This window comes from Centroberyx affinis, unplaced genomic scaffold (assembly GCF_046629955.1).
Source record: "Centroberyx affinis isolate AG114_WGS23_722 - 3 ecotype Tasmania unplaced genomic scaffold, CSIRO-AGI_Caff_v1 ptg000127l_1, whole genome shotgun sequence".
In the NCBI taxonomy this organism is placed as follows: domain Eukaryota; kingdom Metazoa; phylum Chordata; class Actinopteri; order Beryciformes; family Berycidae; genus Centroberyx; species Centroberyx affinis.
Window position 1 is genome coordinate 646,963 of NW_027278828.1, and position 25,525 is coordinate 672,487.

General features: G+C 41.1%; 4 protein-coding genes across 6 annotated transcripts in view; 3 read left to right on the forward strand and 1 right to left on the reverse strand.

Moving 5' to 3' along the window:
• The window catches only part of grk4 (G protein-coupled receptor kinase 4), a 45,680-nt gene extending 43,825 nt beyond the window's left edge, over window positions 1-1,855 (reverse strand). For both annotated transcript variants that reach the window (XM_071529576.1, XM_071529586.1), the window contains exon 1: window positions 1,553-1,855. In XM_071529576.1, the coding sequence (XP_071385677.1) occupies window positions 1,553-1,604 (52 nt within the window). In that variant the 5' untranslated portion in view covers window positions 1,605-1,855. The remainder of the gene's footprint in view (window positions 1-1,552) is intronic.
• A 6,042-nt stretch (window positions 1,856-7,897) lies between these two features.
• LOC139652495 (target of Myb1 membrane trafficking protein-like) lies at window positions 7,898-17,000 on the forward strand. 2 transcript variants are annotated; one of them, XM_071529596.1, is made up of 15 exons: window positions 7,898-8,059; window positions 9,643-9,727; window positions 10,407-10,485; window positions 10,759-10,908; window positions 12,120-12,254; window positions 12,428-12,583; window positions 13,362-13,478; window positions 14,165-14,298; window positions 14,437-14,479; window positions 14,948-15,083; window positions 15,496-15,568; window positions 15,665-15,740; window positions 15,876-15,935; window positions 16,053-16,092; window positions 16,230-17,000. In XM_071529596.1, exons 1-15 carry the CDS (start codon window positions 7,987-7,989, stop codon window positions 16,373-16,375), a joined length of 1,503 nt encoding a protein of 500 aa, XP_071385697.1. In that variant the 5' UTR covers window positions 7,898-7,986; the 3' UTR covers window positions 16,376-17,000. The 2 variants fall into 2 exon arrangements, with proteins under 2 accessions (XP_071385697.1, XP_071385705.1); XM_071529604.1 differs by having other exon boundaries at window positions 14,951-15,083.
• A 1,322-nt stretch (window positions 17,001-18,322) lies between these two features.
• On the forward strand, window positions 18,323-20,635 carry LOC139652647 (noggin-like). The gene is made up of 3 exons (XM_071529801.1): window positions 18,323-18,731; window positions 18,780-19,106; window positions 20,601-20,635. Exons 1-3 carry the CDS (start codon window positions 18,323-18,325, stop codon window positions 20,633-20,635), a joined length of 771 nt encoding a protein of 256 aa, XP_071385902.1.
• Window positions 20,636-21,126: 491 nt separating this feature from the next.
• Window positions 21,127-25,056, forward strand: LOC139652656 (ATPase GET3-like; the record flags this gene model as incomplete). Its single annotated transcript, XM_071529812.1, has 5 exons — window positions 21,127-21,271; window positions 21,937-22,084; window positions 23,197-23,345; window positions 24,525-24,675; window positions 24,949-25,056. Coding segments are annotated over exons 1-5 (699 nt in total), but the record flags the coding sequence as incomplete, so codon positions are not given.
• Between the last annotated feature and the right edge of the window lie 469 nt (window positions 25,057-25,525).

The following is a 25,525-nucleotide window of genomic DNA, read 5'->3' on the forward strand; positions in this document are numbered from 1 at the left end:
CCCATGTATAGATAGCTACCAATATAGACAGTACCCTGCATGCTGTGCAAACTCCCATTAGGGCCTTTTGGAGCTGACTATACTGTAAAATACTATAGATATTGATAAGTATTGTGCCTTCATATCCCGTCAATAACCACACAGGTCAAAACTCATGACAATGCCACGCAGCACTTGGTGTCTAACGTCAGGTCGAGAAAGCCTGATGCCTCTTCAGGAACAGCAGCAGATTCTCCTGAATTCAGTTCACAGCGGTGAATAATCCATGTCGTAGCATAGCAGTGTTTAGACTCAAAGTACAATGCAAATCATGGGGTGACTTATAAGCAAGGAAGGCCTCTGCGTCCACTGAACGGCGACTCTGAACATGCACCTCATCTGAACGATCCGCTGTCAAATAAAACGCATCATGTTGCACAATATCCACCGAGCCACGCAGAGGCAACAGGCTCGCATCGCTCGTGTAGAGTCCGATTCGTGAAAACCTCGAGTGGAAATCGTTGAGCAACAATCCCAGTCAAGCCTAATAACACCTTTTTCCCTCATCTGGCTGCTGATACAATGTTGCACCCCCACCCTGCGCCCACTCACTGGCTGTAAAGTAGCCTCTCCGCTCTCCTTCCCCGCCGCTCTTATACTGGAAAAAACAGATAGATACTCGCCTCTTCCATCTCTCGCTGAGCAACACAGGCGTCAACACTGCTAGTGTGGGATCACCAGCCGCCCTTTTGCCGTATTAAGACCCGGGGCTGGGGTACATACACTGTGAGATCATGCGCGGTATAGGCCTTTCTCCAGCTTCCCATTTCCATCTATACAGAATAAAGCCTGCACTATAACAGATCTATTCCCACAGCAAGGCTCTCATTCACTGGCCAAAATGGCAATGCAGTGGAATTAATATTTCTGCGTCAAATAATGTGACACGTTCCCTTTACACTCCTAATTAGGCTTTAACCACACTGAAACCTACAATGACAGGTAAGAGGAGGCTGGACGCGTTTATTATGGGGGCATTATGGCACTATGAGCCTCACTGCGTAGCTATATTTTGATGTACTCTACAGGCGTTAATGGGAATACGGTTATATGTCTGTTATGTCATCGTAAATTGTAAATATCCCCAAAGCCACTGCTCTCCGTGTGAAAATTGCTTGACACAGTCTATTATAACGCTGCCATCTAAGCGTGATACTGCAAACACCCCCCGATATTCATCATCTAGCAGTTAGGCCTTATGTTAACCTGCCCGGTGAATATGTGATTAGTCTATGTTTGGACTATATGTTTGGTGTTTAGCTGGAGGAAAAGCACTGCGTAGGGATGGAAGAGAGAGAGAGAGAGAGAGAGAGAGAGAGAGAGAGAGAGAGAGAGAGTCAGAGAGAGTCAGAGAGAGAGAGAGAGAGCGAGAGAGAGAGAGAGAGAGAGAAAACACAATCCAAGGAGGGCAACCAAAAAGCTCAGTCTAGTCTATGGGCTTCTTCGTTGAGGAAAAAAAAAACACAAACATCCCCTTTTTTCTCTTCTTCTTATGTCATTGAGCCATGCTTACCTTCTCTTGCCTTGAGGAGAACCGTGTTGGCCACGATATTTTCAATCTCCATTGTCAGAATGTGAATCCCGAGCAGTCGCGATACATTTCACTCAGCGGAAAAGAGGTTTTATCAAACGTGCCGACGACGGTGATGATGTTCAATGCGCACTGGGCGAACACTGCACTGGCGCATAGTAGGTTTTAATAGTGGTCGTCGTTCTTCTCCATTGCTAGATGTTTTATTAAACCCTACCTATGGAGCTATATGACTACGACGGGCTTGTTAGCATTCACAGCCTGCCTCCCTTTCCTTTGCCTTCCTTCCTTCCTGCTTAGGCTCGCTCCCTCCTCCTCCTCCTCCTCCTCCTCGCCCCTCGTCTGCACAACGAACGAGCAAGAGTAGGAGGGATCAATTTACAACCAGTGCAACCACACACACACACACACACACACACACACACACACACCACACGCACGCACGCACACACACACACAAACACATTCATACATACATACATACAATTTCCTAGGCTTAGCCTCATGAAATTATGGATGGTTATACCATTTATTGTGTGCCAGTTTTGGATTAATTTGTGTGTGTGTGTGTGTGTGTGTGTGTGTGTGTGTGTGCTGTATTAAGTGTGTGATTAAGAGACTAGGTTGGTTTCCTACCAGTTTCCCTGGTCTTAGGAATAACATTAAGCCACACATTATATGAATGAGAGCATATTGGAAACTTTGAGAATAGAGAGCTGCTTTCCCTCTCAGAATCAACTTCAAAATGCTTAGTTTTTTTTTGTTTATAAATGAATCATTATGCTAATAACTTATATTTTCTTTCAATGATTTATATACAATTGCTGCATGTGTAGTAGGCTAATTTATTGTCAGGAAAAATAAAACCCCATTGGCCATAGAGGCTGCTACAAACCGCTTATTGTGTGAGACAATGGTGAGAGGGCTTGGAGTCGCTCCTTGCTAAGTTGGTACATTATGCCTGGTTGTACAGCCTGGGAAAAAGAGATAACACATTCACATCTTCTCCACCATGACACAGCTTTCTAATCTGACCTCTGATCTGCCGAACCCTTGTTCCTATATGCTGCTTTGAGTATTGCTGTGCCTCTGCAAAAAGAGAAGAGAAGATTTACTATTTGCCTCTTACAATGATGTGGGAGACGTGAACAGTTCGGGGGAATCTACCAAGCAGGATTGGGGCCAATTCACCTTAAATTCCATCAATTCAGGGTCACCTTAAATTCCATCAATTCAGGAAGTGGAATTTGTTGAGAATTGAAAAATAAAAGGTTGACATATCTAATCTTGAATGAAGTAATTGAGAATGAACTCTGTCATTGACAAATGAATAGCGGTTTCACTTTACATTTTGCTATTAAGGTCACAAAGCCATTTGAGAACATACGGAGCCCGGAGGCCTGGAGGCATCTGCGGGCTGCAGACTGGAGGAGCTCAGTGGAAATAAGTCCCTGACTTTATCTGACATCCTCACTGATTTTATTCACGCTAAATGTGTTTTTAATTTACCAAATAAATCAAATGTGTCCTCACTGTTTCTTTGTTTTATTAAGGCAAGCCTGCACTTTAACTGAGAAGCAGGAAACTAAAATTAAAATGTCAAAAGGTTTCTGCGTCACCTTTTTGTTAGCACGTGTGTGTGTATTCTCTTGACATAAAATCAATCATTTTTCACTGGCAGTCCTTGTACTCACACTAGACATTATCACCATCACTATGGCCTAGAGGATGTGGGTGCTCTTTAGGCACTGATCTACAACCAGGCAGTCCACTGACAGAACTATTGATTAATTCATGGACTGGACAAGAAGACCTGATCCTGGGTCAGCAATTGAACCGAGAGCCATTGACCTGTTTGTAAACAGTATCTGCTGTGGTATCACATATTTGGCTTGAGGCAGCATTATGTAATGCTACAACAAAGTCAAAAGAGGTGTTGAGAGAAGGCTGCAAGCTGGGTCTAGGGGCACCTTGAAATCCATGGATTAAACAGCAACATATAAAGCATAAATGGGCTGTCTCCATTTAAACAGTAACAACAAGTAACAATATGTGAAGCAATAGAAAGGACTAAGCCAGGTACCAATAGCCCTGCATCTAATGTTTGATGGATGGAAACAGAGTTCAACAGTTTTTGGTACACTGCAGTGGTTTGGGAGCAGATTGTATTCAGCTAGTTTAACGGCAGAAGTAACAATTTACATCAATGTTCTCATCAAAGGCTCAACACTCAGTAACTTGTGGATTCAGCCTCAACATAATGGTATTTTCCTCACTATATAATTCTACATTCAGGTTCACATCAGCTGGAATGCTCAAAGAAAAAAATGTGTCTGTTTATCCAGCTGCCTGTAGTTCCTTCACCATCTGAAGGCCAAGAGTTTATATACTACTATATGTTACTATATGCTGTTTGTTTATTTGTTTATGTCATCATGGGATCATCGTTTTTCTCTATGGGAAGACACTTCAGAACAACAGATTGCGTTTGATGGCATATTATTGAGTTCAATGCTGCCATCTAGTGGTGATAATACAGAACTACAAATAATACTTTTTATATGCAGTACAGGATGCCTTGATGTTTGCACAAGATGTTTTTAACTGTTTGCATATGCAAGTTTTATATTTTGAAGTTGTTTTGGAAATGTTGAGACAAAAGCACACAAATTCAAATATACTGTACCATCAAATACCTAAGGAAAAAGGCTGTTGGTATTGTTTAACAAATGGCCTCTGAATATAAAGTTACCCAAAATCAGTCAGTATTGAGGAAATTTGACTAATGCCCTTTTTTCCTTAAAATACTGATTTACTTTAGCACAAACTGCGCCATGGGTCAGATATGATGCATGCTCGCATTAGAGAAACAAACAAGTAACAAACAAAGTAAGCTGTCCCTGACTCAATTACAGTGATTGCACTGAATCTTCAAGATTGCAAATATGGTAATGTCGTTATTTGTTCAGTCAGAGAAAAGAAATATGTTTTTTTACTCTGTAATGGTATAAGGGAAAAGTCTTTGCATTTTGATCCTGTGTGCGGTTCTGTGTGAGGAGAGAGCTTAGGAGAGTCTAAGATGGGAGCTGAAGGATGTTATCATATCTGTGGTTGTGCAGAATGTGTAGCCAGTCTGTAAACGGCATAGTTCAAGCATGAGGCCATGAGAATGAGGGAAATGAATGTCAGTAACATTTAATATTAGTAGAAAGTATAAGAATAGGAATAATACATCTTTATGTGACATGGTGGGCAAAGTGATAAGATGGCACTGCTACTGCGATGTCAACTAATGTGGATCCAAATAAACTGATAAACTGATAAACAGATTAACAGATAAACTGAGAAACTGGAGAGTCATCTTAGGTTAACTGAGCATGAGGAAATGCTCTCCCACAAGTTATGTAAATACTCCTGAAGCTTGATAACTGCTCCACAGAGCTTGAGGCACAGGGTCATGAGTTTGAGCCCCTGATGGCAAAGTTTTAAAGCACATGAGCTGCATTGATGTTGTGCTTTTTTTTTTAAAACATTCAAAGCAAAGAATGGAGTAACTTCAAATTTATGTTGTGAACAAATGTGAAAGGTCTAGTTAGTGCCAAAATGTTGCATTTGTTTTTAATTTATCTGAAATGTGCTCAACAACTGACCCACTGACTCTTTGTTTGTATACTTGGTTATATATTCCTGCCAAAGCTGCTACACTGGTGCAATACTTAGTCTTTGAATTGTAGTAAGCTATATTTCCTGTTATTTACTGTTATATTGTACCTTGACTGCACTGTATGTGTGGTCCTGTTACATTTTTTCCTGTACAATCCTGTGTCATGTAACTGTCTTGCAATGTGTCTGCACCAATTAACCAGGTCAGATTCCTTGTCCACCTGCTGTACTAATTTGATTAAATGAAATTTAAATGATCCCTATGGAGACATTGTGCCATGACAGCAGCAGAGATATTGATATAGACACGATTAAGACAAATAGAGAGTAGTAAAATGGAAATGAACACTTAATTTAAATAAGTAGATACATGAGCATCATTATCAACAAGAGACTATTTTTCGTGATATGACTAAAAAGTTAACATAACAGTTTAGCATGTACAGTATAACTCAAAATCCTTGGGTGCCACAAAAGTTTATTTCCTCTTTGTTGTAATAATATATATTTTACACACTGGGTGGAGCTGCTGACAAACAAACTGCCTTAGGAACCAGAACAAGCAGCTACAAATCATTTATCTATTTAAATGTTGGTGCTGGATTTTTTTTTAACAACTAACCAAAGAAAATGTTTAGCCCCAAGTTGCCCCTTATTTGCATATTATTCATATGAAGCCTTTGCTTCTAAGTATGCAATAGATGTTACTGTTCCATTCATAATTTGTTGTGTCTTTGGGCTACGGAAGCAGTAAACAGGCTGCAATTTGAAAATACATTCATGACTCTTGAATGCTTTTGATTTCCTTGTCTTTTTTGGCATGTTTCTGGCTGTGGAAATGTGAATTTTGTCACCCAGAGTATGTGTGGATATGAATCTGACATTGAAATTGACATGTCACACGTTTGAGAAAAAGTGAAAAGAACATTTCTATGTGACTTTATAATTAAGAAAAGAGGAAGCAAGCCCGAGAACGACCAAAGTCTCCCCTCTCACTTTGTTTCACCCAGTTTCAGCAGGCAATATTATCTGTGCATGACACTGGATCGGGATTTAAAGAAAAAAAAGCATCATCCCTGAAACAGAATACACAGGGAATTGCTATGCATGATCTTGTACAGTTAGGCTGAGTCTCAAGGTACTGTTATGTATCTTATCTTTTTCTGGAGCCTTTTCTTTAGCAATCAATAGGGGGCTGCATTTGGAGACATTGTGAGAATATCCAGGGTGCTTATCCAGGGTGCTTTTCCAGGGATAGAAGATAGGGATAGAAGGCCTGAAGTAGGCATTGATCTCCTTTGCAGTACAATGGTATTTGAAATTTTCTATTAATCTTGTTTATTTATCATCAGCTTGTCTCAAATTTAACAAAGAAAATAACCACACCCTTTGTAAAAAGTGTTTCTAGGCTTGGCAAAAGCCAGAAAACAACACTAAGCCACGGCTTCCTAAACTTTTTCATTCCAACTTAGGATCCCCTAATAGAGACCACAACACCCCATTTGTGAAGACTTTTGTGTTGTTAGATATGACTGTACAGAATTACCTGACTGTCTACACACTGCAGGTGGGAAGGTAATATTGGAAACACTGAAACCTAGGATGAAAATCTCCTTAAACCTTCCCTCATCGAGCTAACTTCTTGTTGTAAAATCTTTCTGATTGACACATTAGACATTAGTCCTCTATATCCATAAGGCAAACAGCAGTGCAAAAATGGCTTTCCGTCATTTCTCTCTGAACCCAGCCTCTATCATGCCACAAAAAAATATGGAAAAGGGGAAATTGAGATAATAGAAGAAAGAAGCTGCCTGAGAATGAAATATTGCTACTCAATCTGCAAGGTTGGTATTAATGCTCAAGTCCAAAATAGACAAAGACAGGTAGGCCTACTGCACATCACATCATCATATTTGACAAGATATCAGATTTAATATTGGTCTAAGAAATGTTTGTAAAGGCCCCACAGTTTACTAAACTGAGGCTTCCCTCTAATTTCAAATCTGAGAGAGTGACCCAGCTCTGATCCAGAGTCTGTAAGCAGGGACAGTCTCCGATTTCTAATTTTGTAAAATTAGTCTCCTGGCTAGAAGAGCGGCATGTGCCCTACTGCACCCACATTGAGGGTGAGGCAGGCAGCGGTGTCCCAAAAAGATGAGACAGTGATATGTCAGAGCCATGAATGTTTGATAAACATGAACATGTTCCTCCAAAACCCAGACAATTTGGGACAGGAACAAAAGAGGTGAAAGAGGGTAACTCGGTCCAATTTGCACCTAATACAAGGCGGGTCCGTCCTATTTAAATTAGTTCTGGACCAGTGCATTTTTTAAGACTGTGCTTAGGATTGAAAGAGGATGACTGGGTGTCATACCTGCTCACAAGCAACTTCTAGGGAGTGAAATCATAGGACAATTTGTCATTTTTCTGACTGAATCCCTTTGGAATTGGAATTACTGCAATAGGCCACTTATCAGAAATATGACAATACGCTGAAAATAACTTGTATAACTGGTATGTGTTCACACAATTGTGAGAAGTTTAATGAAACACATTTACAGGCTGTGTGGGTCCACCTTGGTGTTTATGTCTACGCTGTTTCCTGGCTCTCTGTTTTCACGTGACCGCGGAAAGAGGCAGTGCGCCTCTGAGGTAGCAGTCAGTCAAAGAAAAAAAGAAAAGGAAATATCAGGGGTTTGGACACATATTGCGAAGTAGTTTTAACAGTGAGTGTGTATTTCTAATCTTCGAGGATGTTTTCACTCGGGGAAAGGATGGAGTTCCTCATAGGAAACCCCTTTTCGACGCCCGTCGGTCAGAGAATCGGTAAGTGCTTTTGAAAGTGTAGGAGTTTGTGCGCCGCTACTTTCAATTTGGCATCACTAGGCTGCTTCACAGATTAAATAGCATGAATGTTTTGACACGCCAGGACTTACATTCACACTGTCTAGGTTACAAAAACTGAATAATAACACTATTCCTTTGGGTTTTTGACGACTTTATTCTAAAACGAGCGACAATATAAACACCAAATTTGACAGATTCACAAAAAAGAAGCGTTTGGACCAATGACACAGCAGAGGCGGGTCTAAACTCTCCTCATCTTCCATCTCATTGGTTGCTAAGAGTGAAGTGACAACACATACGACGAATCAGTGATGTTTTCGGAGCCACTGATGTTTCCTCTCACTTCCTCAATCAAATTTATGCAATTACTGCAAACCGTAAGCTAAAGGTACCTAAAATAGGCGATGGCATCATTTTTTCTGACTCTTTTCAGCAAGCCTATCCATATAGGTTATGCACAACTTTTTAAGCAGCAGAATTTTCTTCTAATGGCATGCCTTTATTTTGCCAGCCAGGCCATCGAAAAGCTCTAAAATACACAAACAAAACCAGATGTGTGATGAGCTGGTGATGCCTGGAAACATTTATTCAGATTATTTCATATGCACTGATGAGTAATGCGATAATGTCATCCTCCCACTTCAACCCTCCTCCTTCCCCTTATCTGCTCCACTCTCGTTCTCACACATTAATGTCATAAATGCTTCAGCTACTTCTGGGGCGAAGGAGAACAGAAGCAGCTGACAGTCACATGAAATAGAGGGAGCTGGGGAAGGAGAGAGGGGAGGGAAGGAGAGAATGAAAGGAGGGAGGGAGCAAAGGGGATTGAGGAAAGGCAGGGGTGAGGGTTTGGAGAAAAGAGGGGGGAGGTGGTGGAAAGGAATGAAGGAGATTTAGAGACTTATGAGGACCCGCTCTGGGGTTGTGAAGAAAACACATTTGTGGCCTTATTTTACAGCATATTTGAATGTTATACTATAGCTAGGCCTCAGGTATCAGCTTGGATACACTCATACCTATCTAGATGTATAGATAAACAAATAGCCTGCCTTATGATGGCAGACTCAATAATGATGATGAGGTCTGTTTTTTCATATTTTACGAATGATGACTAGGGCTGCAACAAACGATTATTTTCATTGTCGATTAATCTGTCGATTATTTTCTTGATTAATCGATTAGTTGTTTGGTCTATAAAATGTCAGAAAATGCTGAAAAATGTCGATCAGTGTTTCCCAAAGCCCAAGATGATGTCCTCAAATGTCTTGTTTTGTCCACAACCCAAAGATAAAGAAACCAGAAAATATTCACATTTAAGAAGCTGGAATCAGAGAATTTTGACTTATTTTTAAAATTAAAATTACTCAAACCGATTAATCGATTATCAAAATAGTTGGCGATTAATTAAATAGTTGACAACTAATCGATTAATCGATTAATAGATTAATCGTTGCAGCTGTAATGATGACTGTATCCCAGCGTGACTTGGCGTGATTTTGCATCTAAAACAAATTCTACTCTCTACATTTTCTCGTTTGGTTCTGTTGCTTCTCTGCTGACAGAGCGAGCCACAAGCGCCGTCCTGCAGGCGGAGGACTGGGGTCTCAACATGGAGATATGTGACATCATCAACGAGACGGACGAGGGGTACGGATGCTGCCGTCCGTTTCGCTCATTTACACTTGGTCACCCTTATCCGCTGGAGAGGACTAGAGATTGTCCTGTCTTTTCTCTGTTGTTCTTGATCATTTCGTACCTATCTGAGTAATGATTATTGTTAGAAGGAAGTAAATCCAAGGCACACTTCTGGCAAAAAAAACAATCAATAGTGAACTGACTTGTACACTGTATGTATGACTTACTTGGGCCCCTTTTTGTATTGCTGTTACTGTTATTACTGTGTGATTTCCTTAATGGTTTTGTTGTTATTTTTTGCATTGTCACTTGACTGGTTGTGACTGAATGACCGACTTATGAGTTTCCCCCCTCCTTTGTCATGCAGTTTGGTTTGCAGCGCCCTGATGAATGCCACTGTATGCCTGAAATGTGTTTTTTAACATTCAGTCATGTACAGTAAAAAGTCTAAAGGTTTTTAGTTTTTCCTAATGCCAGAAGAGTGCCTTTGGCTTTCTTTTTAATTTTATACAAGAGCCTCGAACAAAACTGCACCTTCAGTAATGCTTGTGCAACAGTGAAGCTCTCTACCCTCTTCTTTTTTGTTAATGATTATTGTTTATTAGGATTTTGAGATTATTGTGAGTAAACTAAGATGGATAAATAAGCAAACTGATAATCTAATGCAGAGTTGTTGTTTTATTTGTCCCAGGCCCAGAGATGCAGTCAAAGCCATTAGGAGGAGAATTGTGGGGAGCAAGAACTTCAGAGAGATCATGCTAGCTCTTACTGTGAGTAATCGTTTATAGATGACTGTATATTAAACTTTGAACCCTCCAGAGCTGAATAATTTTGGGGAGCAGATCTACAGGTGGGCAGGGAGGGGGAGGCTTGTAGGAAGGCCAGGATGACCCTCATCCTGATTGGCTGATGGCCCAGAGGAGACGCTCCCAGCAAACCGTTAGTGTATGAAACGCATGTGAAACAGAGCTTCATTCTGGAGAATCATAAGAGGTTTAATTGTGTTTACATCATCTTTGAAAATTGTGCATTTCGCCTCACAGGTTCTGGAGGCCTGTGTGAAGAACTGCGGACACCGGTTCCACGTTCTGGTGGCTTCCCAGGAGTTTGTTGAAGGGGTTCTGGTCAGATGCATCCTGCCCAAATATAACCCACCCACTGCCCTCCATGACCGGGTGCTTAGCCTCATACAGGTATGTGCTCACTCCCATAGCACGTACCTCAGAGCAGTGGTTCTCAACCTGGGGGTCTGGACTAGGGCTGGGCGATATGGACCAAAAATCATATCTCAGTATTTTTAGGCTGAATGGCGATACACGATATATATCTCGGTATTTTCTATGAAGTGGGCTAAATGTTCAGTTGTAAGTCGGGCTGGGCAATATGGACAAAATCAAATATCACAATATTTTTAACCAAATACCTCGATATCGATATTGCAACAATATTGTAGGGATGACTATTGGTGCTTTCACAAAATATTTACACAATAAGATTTTTGATAAATAATCATCAGTAATGTGGATATAATGATAACGATATTACGATATCCAAAATCTAAGACGATATCTAGTCTCATATCACGATATCGATATAATATTGATATATTGCCCAGCCCTAGTCTGGACCCCTCAGGGGGTTAGGGTTAGCCTAGATAAGTTTGGGGGGTTGTAAGATGATTTATGGGATAGAAAAACACATATTTCTGCTATACAAATTAATTATCATGTCCAATTTTTTCAGATTTTTCTCTAATTTTTGCTATTTTCTTGTCAAATACAGAATAGTTTTCAGTCTCTAGGCTTCCTCTGATAGATCAAATAAAATCAAATGACACGACCTAAAAAGGGAAAATTCTTCTTTGGTTGAACTGTTCACCAATCTGCATGTGTACCCCTGCTTCATTGTAAGTGGTCACAAGCAAAAAACGTTGAGAACCACTGCTTCAGAGGACCATATGAGACAAATTGTCTGATATAAATTGTGTTTTTTGACATTTCTCCTGGGCTACTTTGACAGTGTCTTCACCTACAGTATGAGAGAATTCACTGCTATGGATTGCTGTGCTGAGAGCCCAAAGCTTTTGAAGTTGTTTTAGATTCAACTCTAACTCTATTGTGTCTGTATCTTTTGTGTTCTTCTTGAGTAAAATACATGCAGTCATTCACAGCGCACGGGTCACAACCCATGTAATCGTATCGTGAACTAGCTGGAATGTCAACATTGATAGAGAGAGGCTTTGTAAATGCTGTAGGACAATTTCTTTCTGTTCTTTCGGTCTGTTTTTTTTAGTCGTCTTGTTATTTTCTTGATAATCTCTGTTTTGGCCCTGCTGTATGTGCCAAGTTATCAGATACTGATTTAGGGGTCAATCTAATTATATTTCATCATATTCTCTCGTCAGTCGTGGGCTGACGCGTTTCGTAGCTCTCCCTCCCTGACGGGGGTGGTGTGTGTGTACGAGGACCTGAGGAGGCGAGGCCTGGAGTTCCCAATGACCGACTTGGATGCTCTCTCCCCCATCCACACTCCAAACAGGGTCAGTCTGTCTGTCCACTGCACTCTCCATCCCTATCCCCACCTCCACCTGTCTCGTTCTCCACCTCTGTCCAGTGAAAACAACACAGAAAATCAAATCTATGTGTTTCTTTCTATCTCTCTATTTCTTTCTCATAGACTTCACAGTTGTTTATCTCTGCCTCTGTCTTGTAGAGCATTCCAGAAAACGGATCGTCTCCTGAGACGGCTCCTGTCGCCGCTCCTGCTCCTCGTCAGGCGCAGCAGCAAGCTCCTCCCATCGCTCCCACTCAGAGTGTTTTACCCCCCGTCCAGCCCAGCGAGGGGCCCGTCTCCCTCTCCACTGAACAGGTACCGCTGCCTAAACACACTTTTCATTCAAGGACTTCATAGAGTTGGTGGATGCGGTTTGACCGATACAGGTTTTAGAAGGCTGATGCCATAGTGATATTTTTAGACTGAAGTTGCTGAAATTTTGTTCAGTGCCTTTAAATTTGTCCTTTTTCATGCCAAAAAGGTGCAAGTATTAAATGTTTTATTCTTGGCAGGGCGGAAAATTCCCTGAAACGGCATTTAAATGTTGTAAAAGTAAAATGATGTAAAAGTTATTTTTATTTAATGTTTTTATGTTTTAAATTGAAGGACTTCACAGAGGTGATGGGTGCAGTTTGACCAATATAGGTTTTGGAAGTCATGATATTTTGTGCCAGTATTTTGTGCTGATATTCAGTGTCTTTCAATTTGGTCTTTTTCATGTCAAAAAATAAAGTACAAGTATTAAAGGTTTCCCCAGAATTTTATTCTTGGCAGGGTGAAAAACCCCCTAAAACATTATTAAATCATTATTTAAACCTTTATTTAAACCATGGGACACTAAAGCTCTCCACTGAAACCCATAGACCCATAAACCCAGCCCCAGCTATGGGTTTATTGTCAGTGTATTGTCAGTTGGCCTTTTTTGCACTTCCAGACAATTGAGTTGGTTACATTGCACTATGCAAGATCATTCATTGTGGTACGTTTTAGGTTGTTTCATAAGTAATCCACACTGTTTGTCAGTAATGACAGTGCACTGAGTGATTGTGTATTGGCTGTTGACCGTTGTTGACAGTGGATTTCTTGTGTCCAGGAGCAGAAGCTGAGAAGTGAGCTGGCGCTGGTGAAGGGAAACCTGACTGTGATGTCCGAGATGCTGAACCAGCTAACACCTGGACACAGCCAGCAGGACGATACAGAGCTGCTACAGGTGTGGGCCTGTGTGTGTGTGTGTGTGTGTGTGTGTGCCTGTTGGAATTGTCTGTAGTATATATTGTATGTGCCTGTCATACAGTATTAAAGGAAAATCCACCCTAAAACACTTTAACACTGTTAAAAACTGCTATTGTACCTTGCATTCCTGGGTCCATTTTGTTGTTTGGGGGTGTATTTTCTGCAGATAAATAGCCAAATGTAGAATGTCATGTCATGTATTTTAGTTTAATAGCAGGAAAATTTTAAACTAAAACGAACAGTAAACGTTGTGTTTTGGTGTCAGTCCCTCAGAATCAAAGAGTTTCTTTCTAGACTCACTATTTTGCACTGATGTTCAACAATCATACATAGAAGAGGCAGAGATATCAATTTCTCCACTGACAGCAGCCTCAGTAGACCAGAATGCAATGCAGCCACACAAGACATGCTGTGTTTTGAGCAAGGTTTTTTTTGTTGTTTTTTTCTTTGCAACAAGTTCAGGCGCATTCTCTGAGAGTAAATTACACTTAACACTTAATCACAAAATGACTCCTGGATCTCATTGAACATCACATATAGATGATATATAACAGTGTAAACAGTGTTTTTTCTTTTAAAACACCTCATGTCATCAGTGATTCCAGAGTCCCTTCCTCTCTCTGCAACCTTCACCTCCCTCTTCCTCCTCCTGTGCCCAAGCAGCAGTTGTACTCGGTGTGTAGGAGCATGCAGACCCGGGTGGTGGAGCTCATCCCCCGGCTGCTGGACGAGGGGCTCATCGAACAGCTGCTGGTGGTCAACGACGAGCTCAACAACGCTTTCATCCGCTATGAGAGGTGAGCTGCAGCCTGGCCTGACCCTGTGCTTTTCAAAACGTCTTGTATAATTTAGTTGTAAATGTGTTTTCTTTTTCTTGATTTCATTGTACTCCCTTCAGCCCATTGTATATCTATTACATTGTAATTGTGTTTCAGGTTTGACAGACTTAATAAGACACAAAGTACAACCATTGAACAGGTGAGAAATGTCTTTCCTTCCTCTTTTGTTTAGTTGTAGAACAGGAGTTTCCATTGCATGATGCTGATTTGACGAGTCTTGAAGGGGAAATAAAACCAAATAAGGAAGCAGGGACTGACTGTCACAAGCACAAATCTCAGACAACTGTGAAGGTGTAAACGTTAAACTTTAAGGAATGTAAACATTACGTTTACATTATAATTTCTGCTTTAAGAGTATATTCACATGCAGGAGTGTGTGTACTCAAATAGGTGTGTGTACTTATGTGTAAACCTCACTCTTCCAGCAACACCAAGAATGTTTTCTTTGTCTACCTATCTGTTTAAGTATAAGTTTAGACTTATTAAAAAAACAATGCAGACCTTAAACATGAAATTGAAATGAGATGTGAACCATTGAACTGTGGTTAGTCAGTAATACAGGAAGATGTGTCACCATCTGTCCTGTCTCCATCTCTTCCCTCCCTAGCAGAGCTCTTCCAGCGGCCCCTCCCTCATTGACCTCAGCCCTATGCCTCAGGCTCTCAGCCAACCAGCAGTCATCAAGACAACCAGCCAACCAGCAGTCAGCACTCAGGCAAATCAAAGGCAGGCAGCCAATCACAGTGCGTAAATTCTGCATAACATACTTTATATCTTGAATGGTTTGCAACCCCAAAAATGCTATCTATTAAACTAAAGTCAGAGGGAAACTGCATTTTGATGTGTGTCTTGCTTCCGTAATTCAATGTATTTCCGGTTACAACATGGGTGGGTTCGATGATAAGAAACACTGGGACCGCAACCATGATGTCTAAGGGAAAGGAAATAGGATTTTTGGAGGTGAACACCTTAAAACTAATTAGATTTTGCTATAAAACTACAAGAAAATACACATTTGAAACACTTTGAAAAGCTTTTGGCATTTATTGTTAAATAGGTGTACGTTGTGATATGTATAATTTGCTAAAAAGATAGAAAAAATCATTTTTCATTTAATTGTGACTTTAAAAGTTATCACCTGCTGTCTTCCAACAGTTGTAGCAGAGGAGGAGGAGTTTGACATGTTTGCCCAGACCAGAGGCAGCTCCCTGGCTGATCAGAGGAAAAGGTGAGTGGGGGCTGACTGACAACAGAAATATCCATATCATGTCATATCATAATTCATGCTCCCGCTGCATGTATGTGCCTGTGTGTGTGTGTGCAGTGTTAGGTATGAGGACCCAGGAGCTGTGGAGGGCCTGGCCGGAGCCCTGGACACTAGGCTGCAGGTCACAGGAGCGGTGCGTACTGCAGCAAGACACAACTGGACCGGGCCAAAACATTTCCTGGGAGTAAACAGCAAATACATTTGCTTTGGTGGCATAAATAGCTAAAACTCTGTGTTTTCTCGCTCTGTTGATTTCTCCTTCTCCTAGATGCCATCAGCAAACAACTCTACACTGGATGATATTGACAGATGGTTATGCACTGATATGGTAAGGGTAATCCTGTCTATCCATATAGTGTTTTCTTTTGAAATATATGCTGGATGTGTGGTAAAAGTATGATGTGATGTTTTTTACCCTTATGATTCGCTGTGGTTGGAAATGCAGCAAGACCAGTCTGCAGTTTGTGAGGGAGTGTCCAGCGAAGGTATGTTGCTTTCTCTTTAATCTGTCCATTGCTGCCATTTGAGTGTAAAGATTTCATAATTCTGTTCATGTTGCTTACTTTCTCTCATACGTATGCACACACACACACACACCCATAACTGTAACTCTCCCTATCAGACTTTGACACATTTCTGGAGGAGAGGGCAAAGGTGGCGGACCACAATGGCCAGACGGCTCTCAGCGTTCCCCCCTCCACATCCAGACCGCCGTCGAACGCCACCCGGCAACAAGAAAAGTCACATGACCAGCTTTTTTCACTCTGAATTTTGGGGACGGACAAGAGGAGTGGACTTAAATGTCAACATACACATGCCATTTCATAGGAAATATACACAGCAACATGCACACGCTTAGTGTGCATAGTCAGGTTTTCCTAAAAGTGCCTTTGAATTCTTATGATCGCTTTTCTTACTCATGAAATCTTGGTTTTTGAATCTTTGCATAATGTGTTGTACTTGCTACACTACTGCATAAAACAAATATAATTGTTCTCTCTGTCTGTCTGTCTCTCTCTCTCTCTATCTATCTCTTTCTGTCTGTCTCTCACTCTCTCTCTCTCTCTCTCTATCTGTCTGTGTGAGTGTGTCTCTCTCTCTCTCTTTGACTCGCACACAAAATATATTTCATAAAACCGGACACTGTGCAGAAATCCAGAGACAAATCAAGTCATAGAAATGCAATATTTCCCAGTTAATTCTGCAGTTTGTGAGTGTGAACCACTGTATGTGAAATGTATTTATGAAAGTTATTATCATGATGTTGATGTAAACAAAGCTGATATTTGAACAAGTGTTTACAGACAAGTATATATTTGACATGTGCAACTGTGTGCCTCCGAGCCAGGCAGGTGATTTTGTGTAGATGAGAATAAATGGGGCATTGTCCTGACAAACATGTTTCACCTGGACTCACATTTGTTTTTTCTGTTTTGCTATATTATTATGAAGACCAGTGTGAATGGGATTTTTATGCCTCCACGCTGGCGACAGCCGTGGCCGGAGGCATTATGTTTTCGGGATGTCTGTCTGTCCGTACGTCCGTACGTCCGCCCCATTCTCATGAACGCGATATCTCAGGAATGCCTTGAGGGAATTTCTTCAAATTTGGCACAAACGTCCACTTGGACTCAAGGATGAACTGACTAGATTTTGGTGGTCAAAGGTCAAGGTCACTGTGACCTCACGTCTGTCCCATTCGCATGAATGCGATATCTCAGGAATGCCTGGAGGGAATTTCATTACATCTGGCACAAACGTCCACTTGGACTCAAGGATGAACTGATTAGAATTTGGTGGTCAAAGGTCAAGGTCACTGTGACCTCACAAAATACGTTTTTGGCCATAACTGAAGAATTCATATGCTAATTATGACAAAATTTCACACAAATGTCTAATAGGATAAAATGATGAAGTGATGACATCTTATATCCAAAAGTTCAAAGGTCAACTTCACTGTGACATCATAATGTTTTGCTTACCACTGTAGCTGAAAAAACGATCTTGGGTCATTCTACAAAAACGGTGGAAGTGCTGTTACTTACTTTTGCAGACACCAAAATCCTTTAAGTTGACCTAATAATCACATAAATTATATATGTTCAATAAATAAAGACTGTCCTTGCAATGATAAAACAGTTTATTGGCGGAGGCATACAACCGCGAGGCGGTTATTTCTAGTTTTTCCTGAAGCTACGTCTCTAATAGCTAATCTTGGATCTGTAGATGAAGAGTGTTGTGTGTGAGAACTGTGAGAACGTGAGATATTGTGTCTGAGTTTGCTGACACAGCTGAACCAAAATGAGGTCAAATCACACTCTTCTTGTCTTTATGCTTGCTGTTAAATGTACAGTACTACATTTTTCATTTCCCTTGACCAATGGGGACATAAGAATATGTAAAAACAGACTAAAGCTTCACAGATGTGTCCTGTATTGTCTTTGGGCATTGGTGAGTTAGCCAAAATACCACAAGTGGGAGATCTGGGGAATGAGATTCTAGCCGTACTCAATAATATGGCTGCTGTTTGTGTGATAAGGCACGAATATTAGTGTGTTATTGTGCCAAAGCTCAAGGATGTCTGGCGCTGGGTACATGGAGTCCCTGAAACACTCCCTAAGAAGAAGACACAGGGGATTCCATGACTGAATGGGAGAAACTGGAAGGAGGAATAAGACGCAAGTTTTTATTTTTCTAACATCCAGACCTGAGAACATGTTCAGACCGGTCGACTGGCTAAAGAGCCGTGGAGTCTGTCTCTACTGGATTTCTCTGTTTGTCCTTCTGAATGGACCCGCAGCCTTGACTTCAAACACTCCGACCCAGAATCAGCTTCTGAATGTGACTGTTGTTCAGGACCAGAAGGACGCAGGCTTGGATTTGCCATTTCTGCAGCTGAGGGCCAGTTTAACTTCTTATTCACGGCCTATTCGCCCTTATTCCCTGCTGACGAATGCTGAAGACTACCGTTATATGCCCAAACCTAAACATCGGCGCCCTTCTCGGCTCCTGCGTGTTCTGGGATCCTCTTTTGACCCATTCTGGATGTCCGTAGAAGAGCCATCTGAAGTGTCTGGGGTCTGGACTTTAGAGGAAGGTCACAGTGACGGTCGACCTGCATCCCGTGGCGACACACTGCCTGCATCCTTGCCAAACTATACCAAAACCAGAGACAGTTTCAACATCAGTTCTTCTCCACAACTAATTGAGGGTGCAGCAAACTATCGACATAAGCTACAGAAAGAAGCTGCGGATTTGGACCTCGGTTCTCTGCCCTCCGATGTTGCTACTTCAGTCCGAGACTGGCTGGTGCGATCAGCCACGTGTGGATTAAGCTACCAATGGGTGGATCTGGGTCCAGCTTTTTGGCCAAGTTGGCTGCGTCAGACTGATTGTGAAAAATCAGACGGGTTGCAAAGTTGCTCATTTCCCAGTGGGATGGAGTGCGTGCGGGCTCAGACAACGCACATAAAGATTCTGGCTTGGCACTGCTTGGAAAGTGAAGAGAGAGGCGATGGGTCTAGAAGGAAGGCTGATAGGCCTGATGGCAGCACTGAGATGGGAACAGGGGAAGCAATGAGAAAGTGTATATGGAGGCAAGTGCCTTATCCTGTGGTCACAGCATGTAAATGTTCCTGTAAATGAATGTTTTCTTCACCAGTGGCTAGGGATTTTTGGTACTCACTTGCAACAGGGTTTCTATATGCATACCTATTTTATACTTTCATTGAGTTGATGTTACTGATGTAAAAAAAAAAAGGTGAAATGTCTCCAAATTATGTTTGATGATTTTTCAAATCTAATGTATTTTATTATAGCTTTTAATTACCCAGTAAGTAACTGCATGAACTTTATTCTTATTTGCTATGAGTATGTTATAATAACTATCTTAATAAAAATCTTGATGGTTGGCTTATAAAATCTTTATCCAAGAAAGTTGATGCACAGAAATAGAATCAATAGAATGGCCACTTCCTAATGGATCAATCTCTTGATGACAGCCATAGCATTCTGATGTTGTAGTCATGGAAATAAGCATTGTGGACAGTGCATGGGCATGAGGCACAGACAGCTGGAACGTTCAGCATGGCTGCCATCAGAATGTTAAGCTTGACTTGACGCCATGACCACAGTAACACATATGTTCTCTTCATGCACCAAACCAATGCTGATATCCATGACAACATTATCAAACATTCTGTGGCAGCCATTTTGAGGTGTGCCAGTCAAATGACCATTCAAGAGAGCTGATTTGATAACATGGTCATTCTAATCAATTCAGTTCTGTGGCCGATTGAGCGCACTTGTTCTTTTCCTGTGATGTCCTGCTTCACACATTCCCACCTGTCCGGTACAACCACAGCCTTCTGGGTACTGAGCAGCTCCACTGAAGCAGATGGGGGTCAAGTGCCTTGAGTAGGGCACGTGACATGAGTAGAGGGATACTCATTCACTTTCCCCACCCACTTTCCCCGAGCCGGTCTGGGGATTCGAACCAGCGACCTTTCGGTCACAGACCTGCTTCGCTAACCTGTAGACTTGTTTGTTGTCTGGGATCAGTTATGTTAAGCCTGTATCATTGGTACAGTCCTCCTCCTCCGATTAGCTATGGGTTATGCTGCATTCAGGTCATATGGGAAAAACCTTCAGAGTCACTTGACCATTGAAAACAACGACTTGGAAGTGTTTGAAGCTTGGAAGTATATTATCCGATATTATATTCTAATTTGAAGCCATCAAGACGCCACCACTGAAGTGTTCTGTACACTTTGGTTGCTCATGATCATTTTTTTTTAAAAATAATTAACAAAGTGACTTATAGGACATTATGTTTTACGACAAAGCAAACATTACACTGTCAACCTTAATAAAAAAAAAAAAAAGAACTGTCTTGTGTACTGTCATTTTAAGAGTTGTGATGACAAAATCGCTTATGTGACGAAGATAATTTTGTTCTTGTTATTTGAAACATACCACTCCCTACTCCCCACAGGAAACCACAAGTTCCCTATTCGACCTGAACGATGACGTGAATTATTTTCAAGTTTAAAGCTCCCATTCTACTCCCACTTCCCATACATGCAGCGTTATGGTGCTTTGACAGCGCTGTCGAAACCATGTCAAGCATGTTACAAGCGATGTACCCTACTGTTACTAATATGTGTCATTGTTTGACATTCTATAATAATAGCCATTTCTTTTTTCACTACTTTCAGCTGTCACGCATGTTTTGTTTTTTTAATAAATGAAAACATCACTAACAAGCCAGGTGCACATTTTCATTCTAACGCTGCAGCACAGACCAACGTTGTGCTGCTTAATTTCTCAAATTGTAAACGACACCCACCGTAAAACTACTTTTGTCACAGGGTGCATTGTGTTACTATTTACAGCCAAAACCATTTGAATGCGCAGATAAGTCGTATTTACTACTATGGCGCTCAGAAATACGAGCTTACGAGAAGCAGTTGAAGGCAACAGCAGTACTTGGTACATTCCACCTGGGCTGTACACAGACAAGATGGCAGCTTCATTGGAAGACGAATTTGAAGATGCGCCTGATGTTGAACCATTAGAACCAACATTAAAAAACATCATCGAGCAAAAATCTTTGAAATGGATATTTGTGGGTGGGAAGGGTGGTGTTGGTAAAACGACATGTAGGTAAGTAGAAGGGAAATCCTCATTTGCCACATGGTATTCTCATGTTACGTCGCTTTGCTAGCTTAGCCATCAACAACGTTGACGTGGATTTTAACGTTATAAAAGAGTCATTACTTTCGCACGACACGAAATTACCAAACGTTAGCCTAGTAGCTTAAGATACATTAGCATTAAATCAATTAAGCTAACCGTTACATTGATTAATTAAGTCAAGTTGAATTCTTCCAAACATTGCCGCTAACGTTAGCCAGCTGACACATCGATTTATGACATTGTCGGCTGGATCGATCACCATTGTGCAGGGTGACACTGACAGATTGCTTGTTAACATTTATTTCCCGATATAGGCAACAGGAGAACTTTCTATCTAGTGCCCATTCAATAGTTACAGCTAGCTTGTAACGAAAGGACATCTGCTCGTACTATGAATAACGTTACACCAGACAGCAGTTAGCTTATAGCTTAATGTAGCTAACAAATTATGCCTCAAAATTAAAATATCGCCGAAGCCCCAGACTGATGCCGACAAGCTGTAGTGAGTCAATGGCAGCAACATGAAGGTGAATAGTTAGATAAGACACGTTGTTGACATCATAGTTTAATCTGTCAAGTGCCTCCGTCTACATGCAACTTGCAGTACAAGCCTGTCTTCTCCTTATTTGTAGCTGTAGTTTGGCTGTCCAGCTGGCTGCTGTCAGGGAGAGCGTCCTCATCATCTCCACGGATCCTGCCCACAACATCTCTGATGCTTTTGACCAGAAGTTCTCCAAGGTGCCTACTAAGGTCAAAGGCTATGACAACCTCTTTGCCATGGTAAGTCACCCTGCAGGCGGAAGAGTTATTTGTATTATGAAGCGAGTACACAAAAGACAGGGGAAAAGTAGAAATATACAATAGGCTATATATTTATTTGTTGCACCTCATTAATTTAAAACTGGTTATTTCTCCCAGAACCATAGGTATTGTTTGACATTTACCTCTTGAGATGTCACAGTATGCTGAGAAAGACAAGCCCGAGTGGTTTTGCTGACAATAAGCAAAATGGACGTGGGAAATGAGGGATGCCTTGAAAGACGAAAAGTTAATTCTTCAACTTTATGCAACATTCAGAAATTGCATTTAAGATGGGGATTACAGAATTTAGATTTTCTCTCACCTTAGTTATTAGCTGGGTTTCTATCCAAGTGTTTATTTTTGCAAACTATGATGCATCAAATCAGTTTTTTTTTGTTGTTGTTGATAAAGAAGTTATCCAATAAATTGCAATGGACACAAATGTATCAAATCAATAATGTATGTAATGATGTAGACTTGATGCAACTGGTATAGTTCCATTGTACAACAGAGCAAAAGTGGCTTTTGGACATCCTTGTCTGTAAACATGTCTGTAAACATGTCTGTAAAACACCTGTCCATCAGTGCATTTCGTTGTATCCATCTTCAGATGAAAGCATGAAATATATTTAAAAACAGCCTGAGACTAAAGAACAATAACAACTTGCCCCATATTAATCAGTCCTTGAAACAATCTTTCTGTTTTTCTTTATTTAGTTTATTTAACCAAGCTGATGGAAACCTGTCTAATTCACATGTTATTTTTTGCAGCATTTCAAAAGTTAGCATAAATTTAGCTTGACAGGTGAATGGAAACATACCTACCTTTGCTAACAAAGAGGTCTATTTATGCTGTGTTTGCAAATTGAAACGCATCTCATGTGCCCACTGACTCTTCAGTCTCATGATAGTCAGTTCCACATTTATCTCCCTCAGAAGCACAAGTCATCATTGTATAATTGACCAAATGGCCTGAGGTCCTCAAAAAATAACCTTGGAAATTTCCCAAGCTGCCATTTTGTAACACTCTGGTTATTTGTGTGTGTGTGTGTTTGTGTGTGGTCTGTGTGTGTGTGTGTTTGTGAGTGCAGGAGATTGACCCCAGCCTGGGTGTGGCAGAGCTACCTGATGAGTTCTTTGAGGAGGACAACATGCTGAGCATGGGCAAGAAGATGATGCAGGAGGCCATGAGCGCCTTCCCCGGCATCGACGAGGCCATGAGCTATGCTGAGGTCATGAGGTCAGATGATGATCATTGAAAGGCCAACCCCCATGTTTTCCACTTGTAGAGCCATCAGAATCACATTTACCTTTCACAGCATTATGAATGAGATGGTCAAGAAGAGCTGGCCAGTGCTATTCTAAGTCAGCGCTCTGATCTAAGATCTTTAATGGATACCTGCAGTTTACTGTCATAACTCACAGTGCCTGGGTGTTGGTTAATAAAAGAGGCAAGAACAAACTGCATCACATGATGTTTTACCTTGTTAAAGACCGCTTCTGCTTGTAGAGCTGTCTAGTCATGTGGTACAGTGGTTCAGCAAGTGATTTCCCCATGTTAACCACCCGTCCAACTTCATTCTGATGTTGTTTAGAGCCGATCTGTATCAAGTAGGCTTATCATCTTCTACGGGGTTACGCAAGGCTCCATTACGTAATTGCTATCATCAGTTATGGTGAATGTTTCAATCTTTGTGTTGAAAAATAAGGTTCCATGACACCTTCTACCATACCCATAAGCCTCGCCAACTTCCGACCAAGCACACGATCAGAACAGCTCTTACGCTCTTATGTCATACTCTCCTCATCGCCGATTTGACATGGTAGCTAGCTCTGTAACACCCCATAGTATCCTAACACCATGCACAGCATGTTTGAAAGAAATGTTATCGTACCATGTAAGTCAGATTCACCGTTCTTCCAAGCATTCACTCTGGGGGAATCTGTAAAATGCTGTACAATTGGTTGCAATCTGGCACAAAACGGTTTATCACAGAAACCCAGCAGTTGATCAAAAATGGCGCTGTGGCATAATGTACCATGGAAATTGTTGTCCTTTACTGAGCTAAGGCTGTTACATACACAGTCTTGTACCTATGTTTTTTTTCTAGTTTTTCTCAAATTTCAAGATGTAAATCCAATTTAGTTATCCATTACTCTTACAGTATATCAGAACTTTTTAGATCGATTGAATGAGTGGAACCATATGGTGTGTGAGCGGAGCCAGCTATTTTGAAATATACAAATGAATGGTCAAAACTCCTCCAGAACCTTGATGACATCTGGATTACCATGTGACTAGCCAGCTCTATAGCAGGAGTAAATGGAACCAAAGGGTTATTCAGATCTTTTAACCCCCAACCCCATCCCTCCTCCCAGTAGCCCTCCTACTTTAATATGCTTTTTCTCTTTTCATCAGGTTAGTGAAAGGAATGAACTTCTCAGTAGTAGTGTTCGACACTGCCCCTACTGGCCACACACTGCGGCTGCTCAACTTTCCCACCATCGTGGAGCGGGGTCTGGGCCGCCTCATGCAGATCAAGAACCAGATTAGTCCTTTCATCTCCCAGGTGAGAAGGGACAAGTCAGCTCCATTCATTAATTAACTTGGATCATTTGTGTATGATCAAGTCAGTTCAACTGTGTTTATAGAGCGCATTTTAGAAAAACACTTCAGCAAAGTAACAGGAAAATAGCCTAGTATGGAATACAGTTCATGTTGTGTGTTCATGTTGGTTTATCTGCTGATGCTGAAAGATATTGAGATTCAGTTGGTCTATGTTAGTCATGATTGAAGCCCTCATACTTAACCTCTCTCTCTGTTTCTCTCCCTCTCTCTCTAGATGTGCAACATGCTCGGTCTGGGCGACATGAATGCAGACCAGCTGGCCTCTAAGCTAGAAGAGACGCTGCCAGTCATCCGCTCAGTCAGTGAGCAGTTCAAAGACCCCGTAAGTCACACCAATATGTACCAAATCTACTTGTACAACATGAGCACATTACTGTCACTACAATTCATAGTATTCTGTTACATCACCACACGGCCATCTTGGTAGGAAAATAACAGATGGTTGTATTAAATTAACAGGTGATTACAATCAAATGAGCTCTAAATTGCAGCACAAGCATATGTCGTCACTGAGCTATAAACTGCTAGTTAGTCAACTGTTACTGCAAAACAAAAACATCTTTTCTCCTATAACAGCCTGTCTCTTTAAGTAGCCTGGAAGGTTTACATATTTTAGCAAGTAAACATGTCTCTAATAATTTATCCATCTAAACGGTTGTTGCTGATTATAAAGCAGCATTGGAACATGCGTTACACAAACATAATTCCACTGCATTTTGTCTTCTGATGACAAATTCATTATAGGTTCTGAAGGTTGGGTAAAAACTGACTTTATGTGGATATTTACTAGA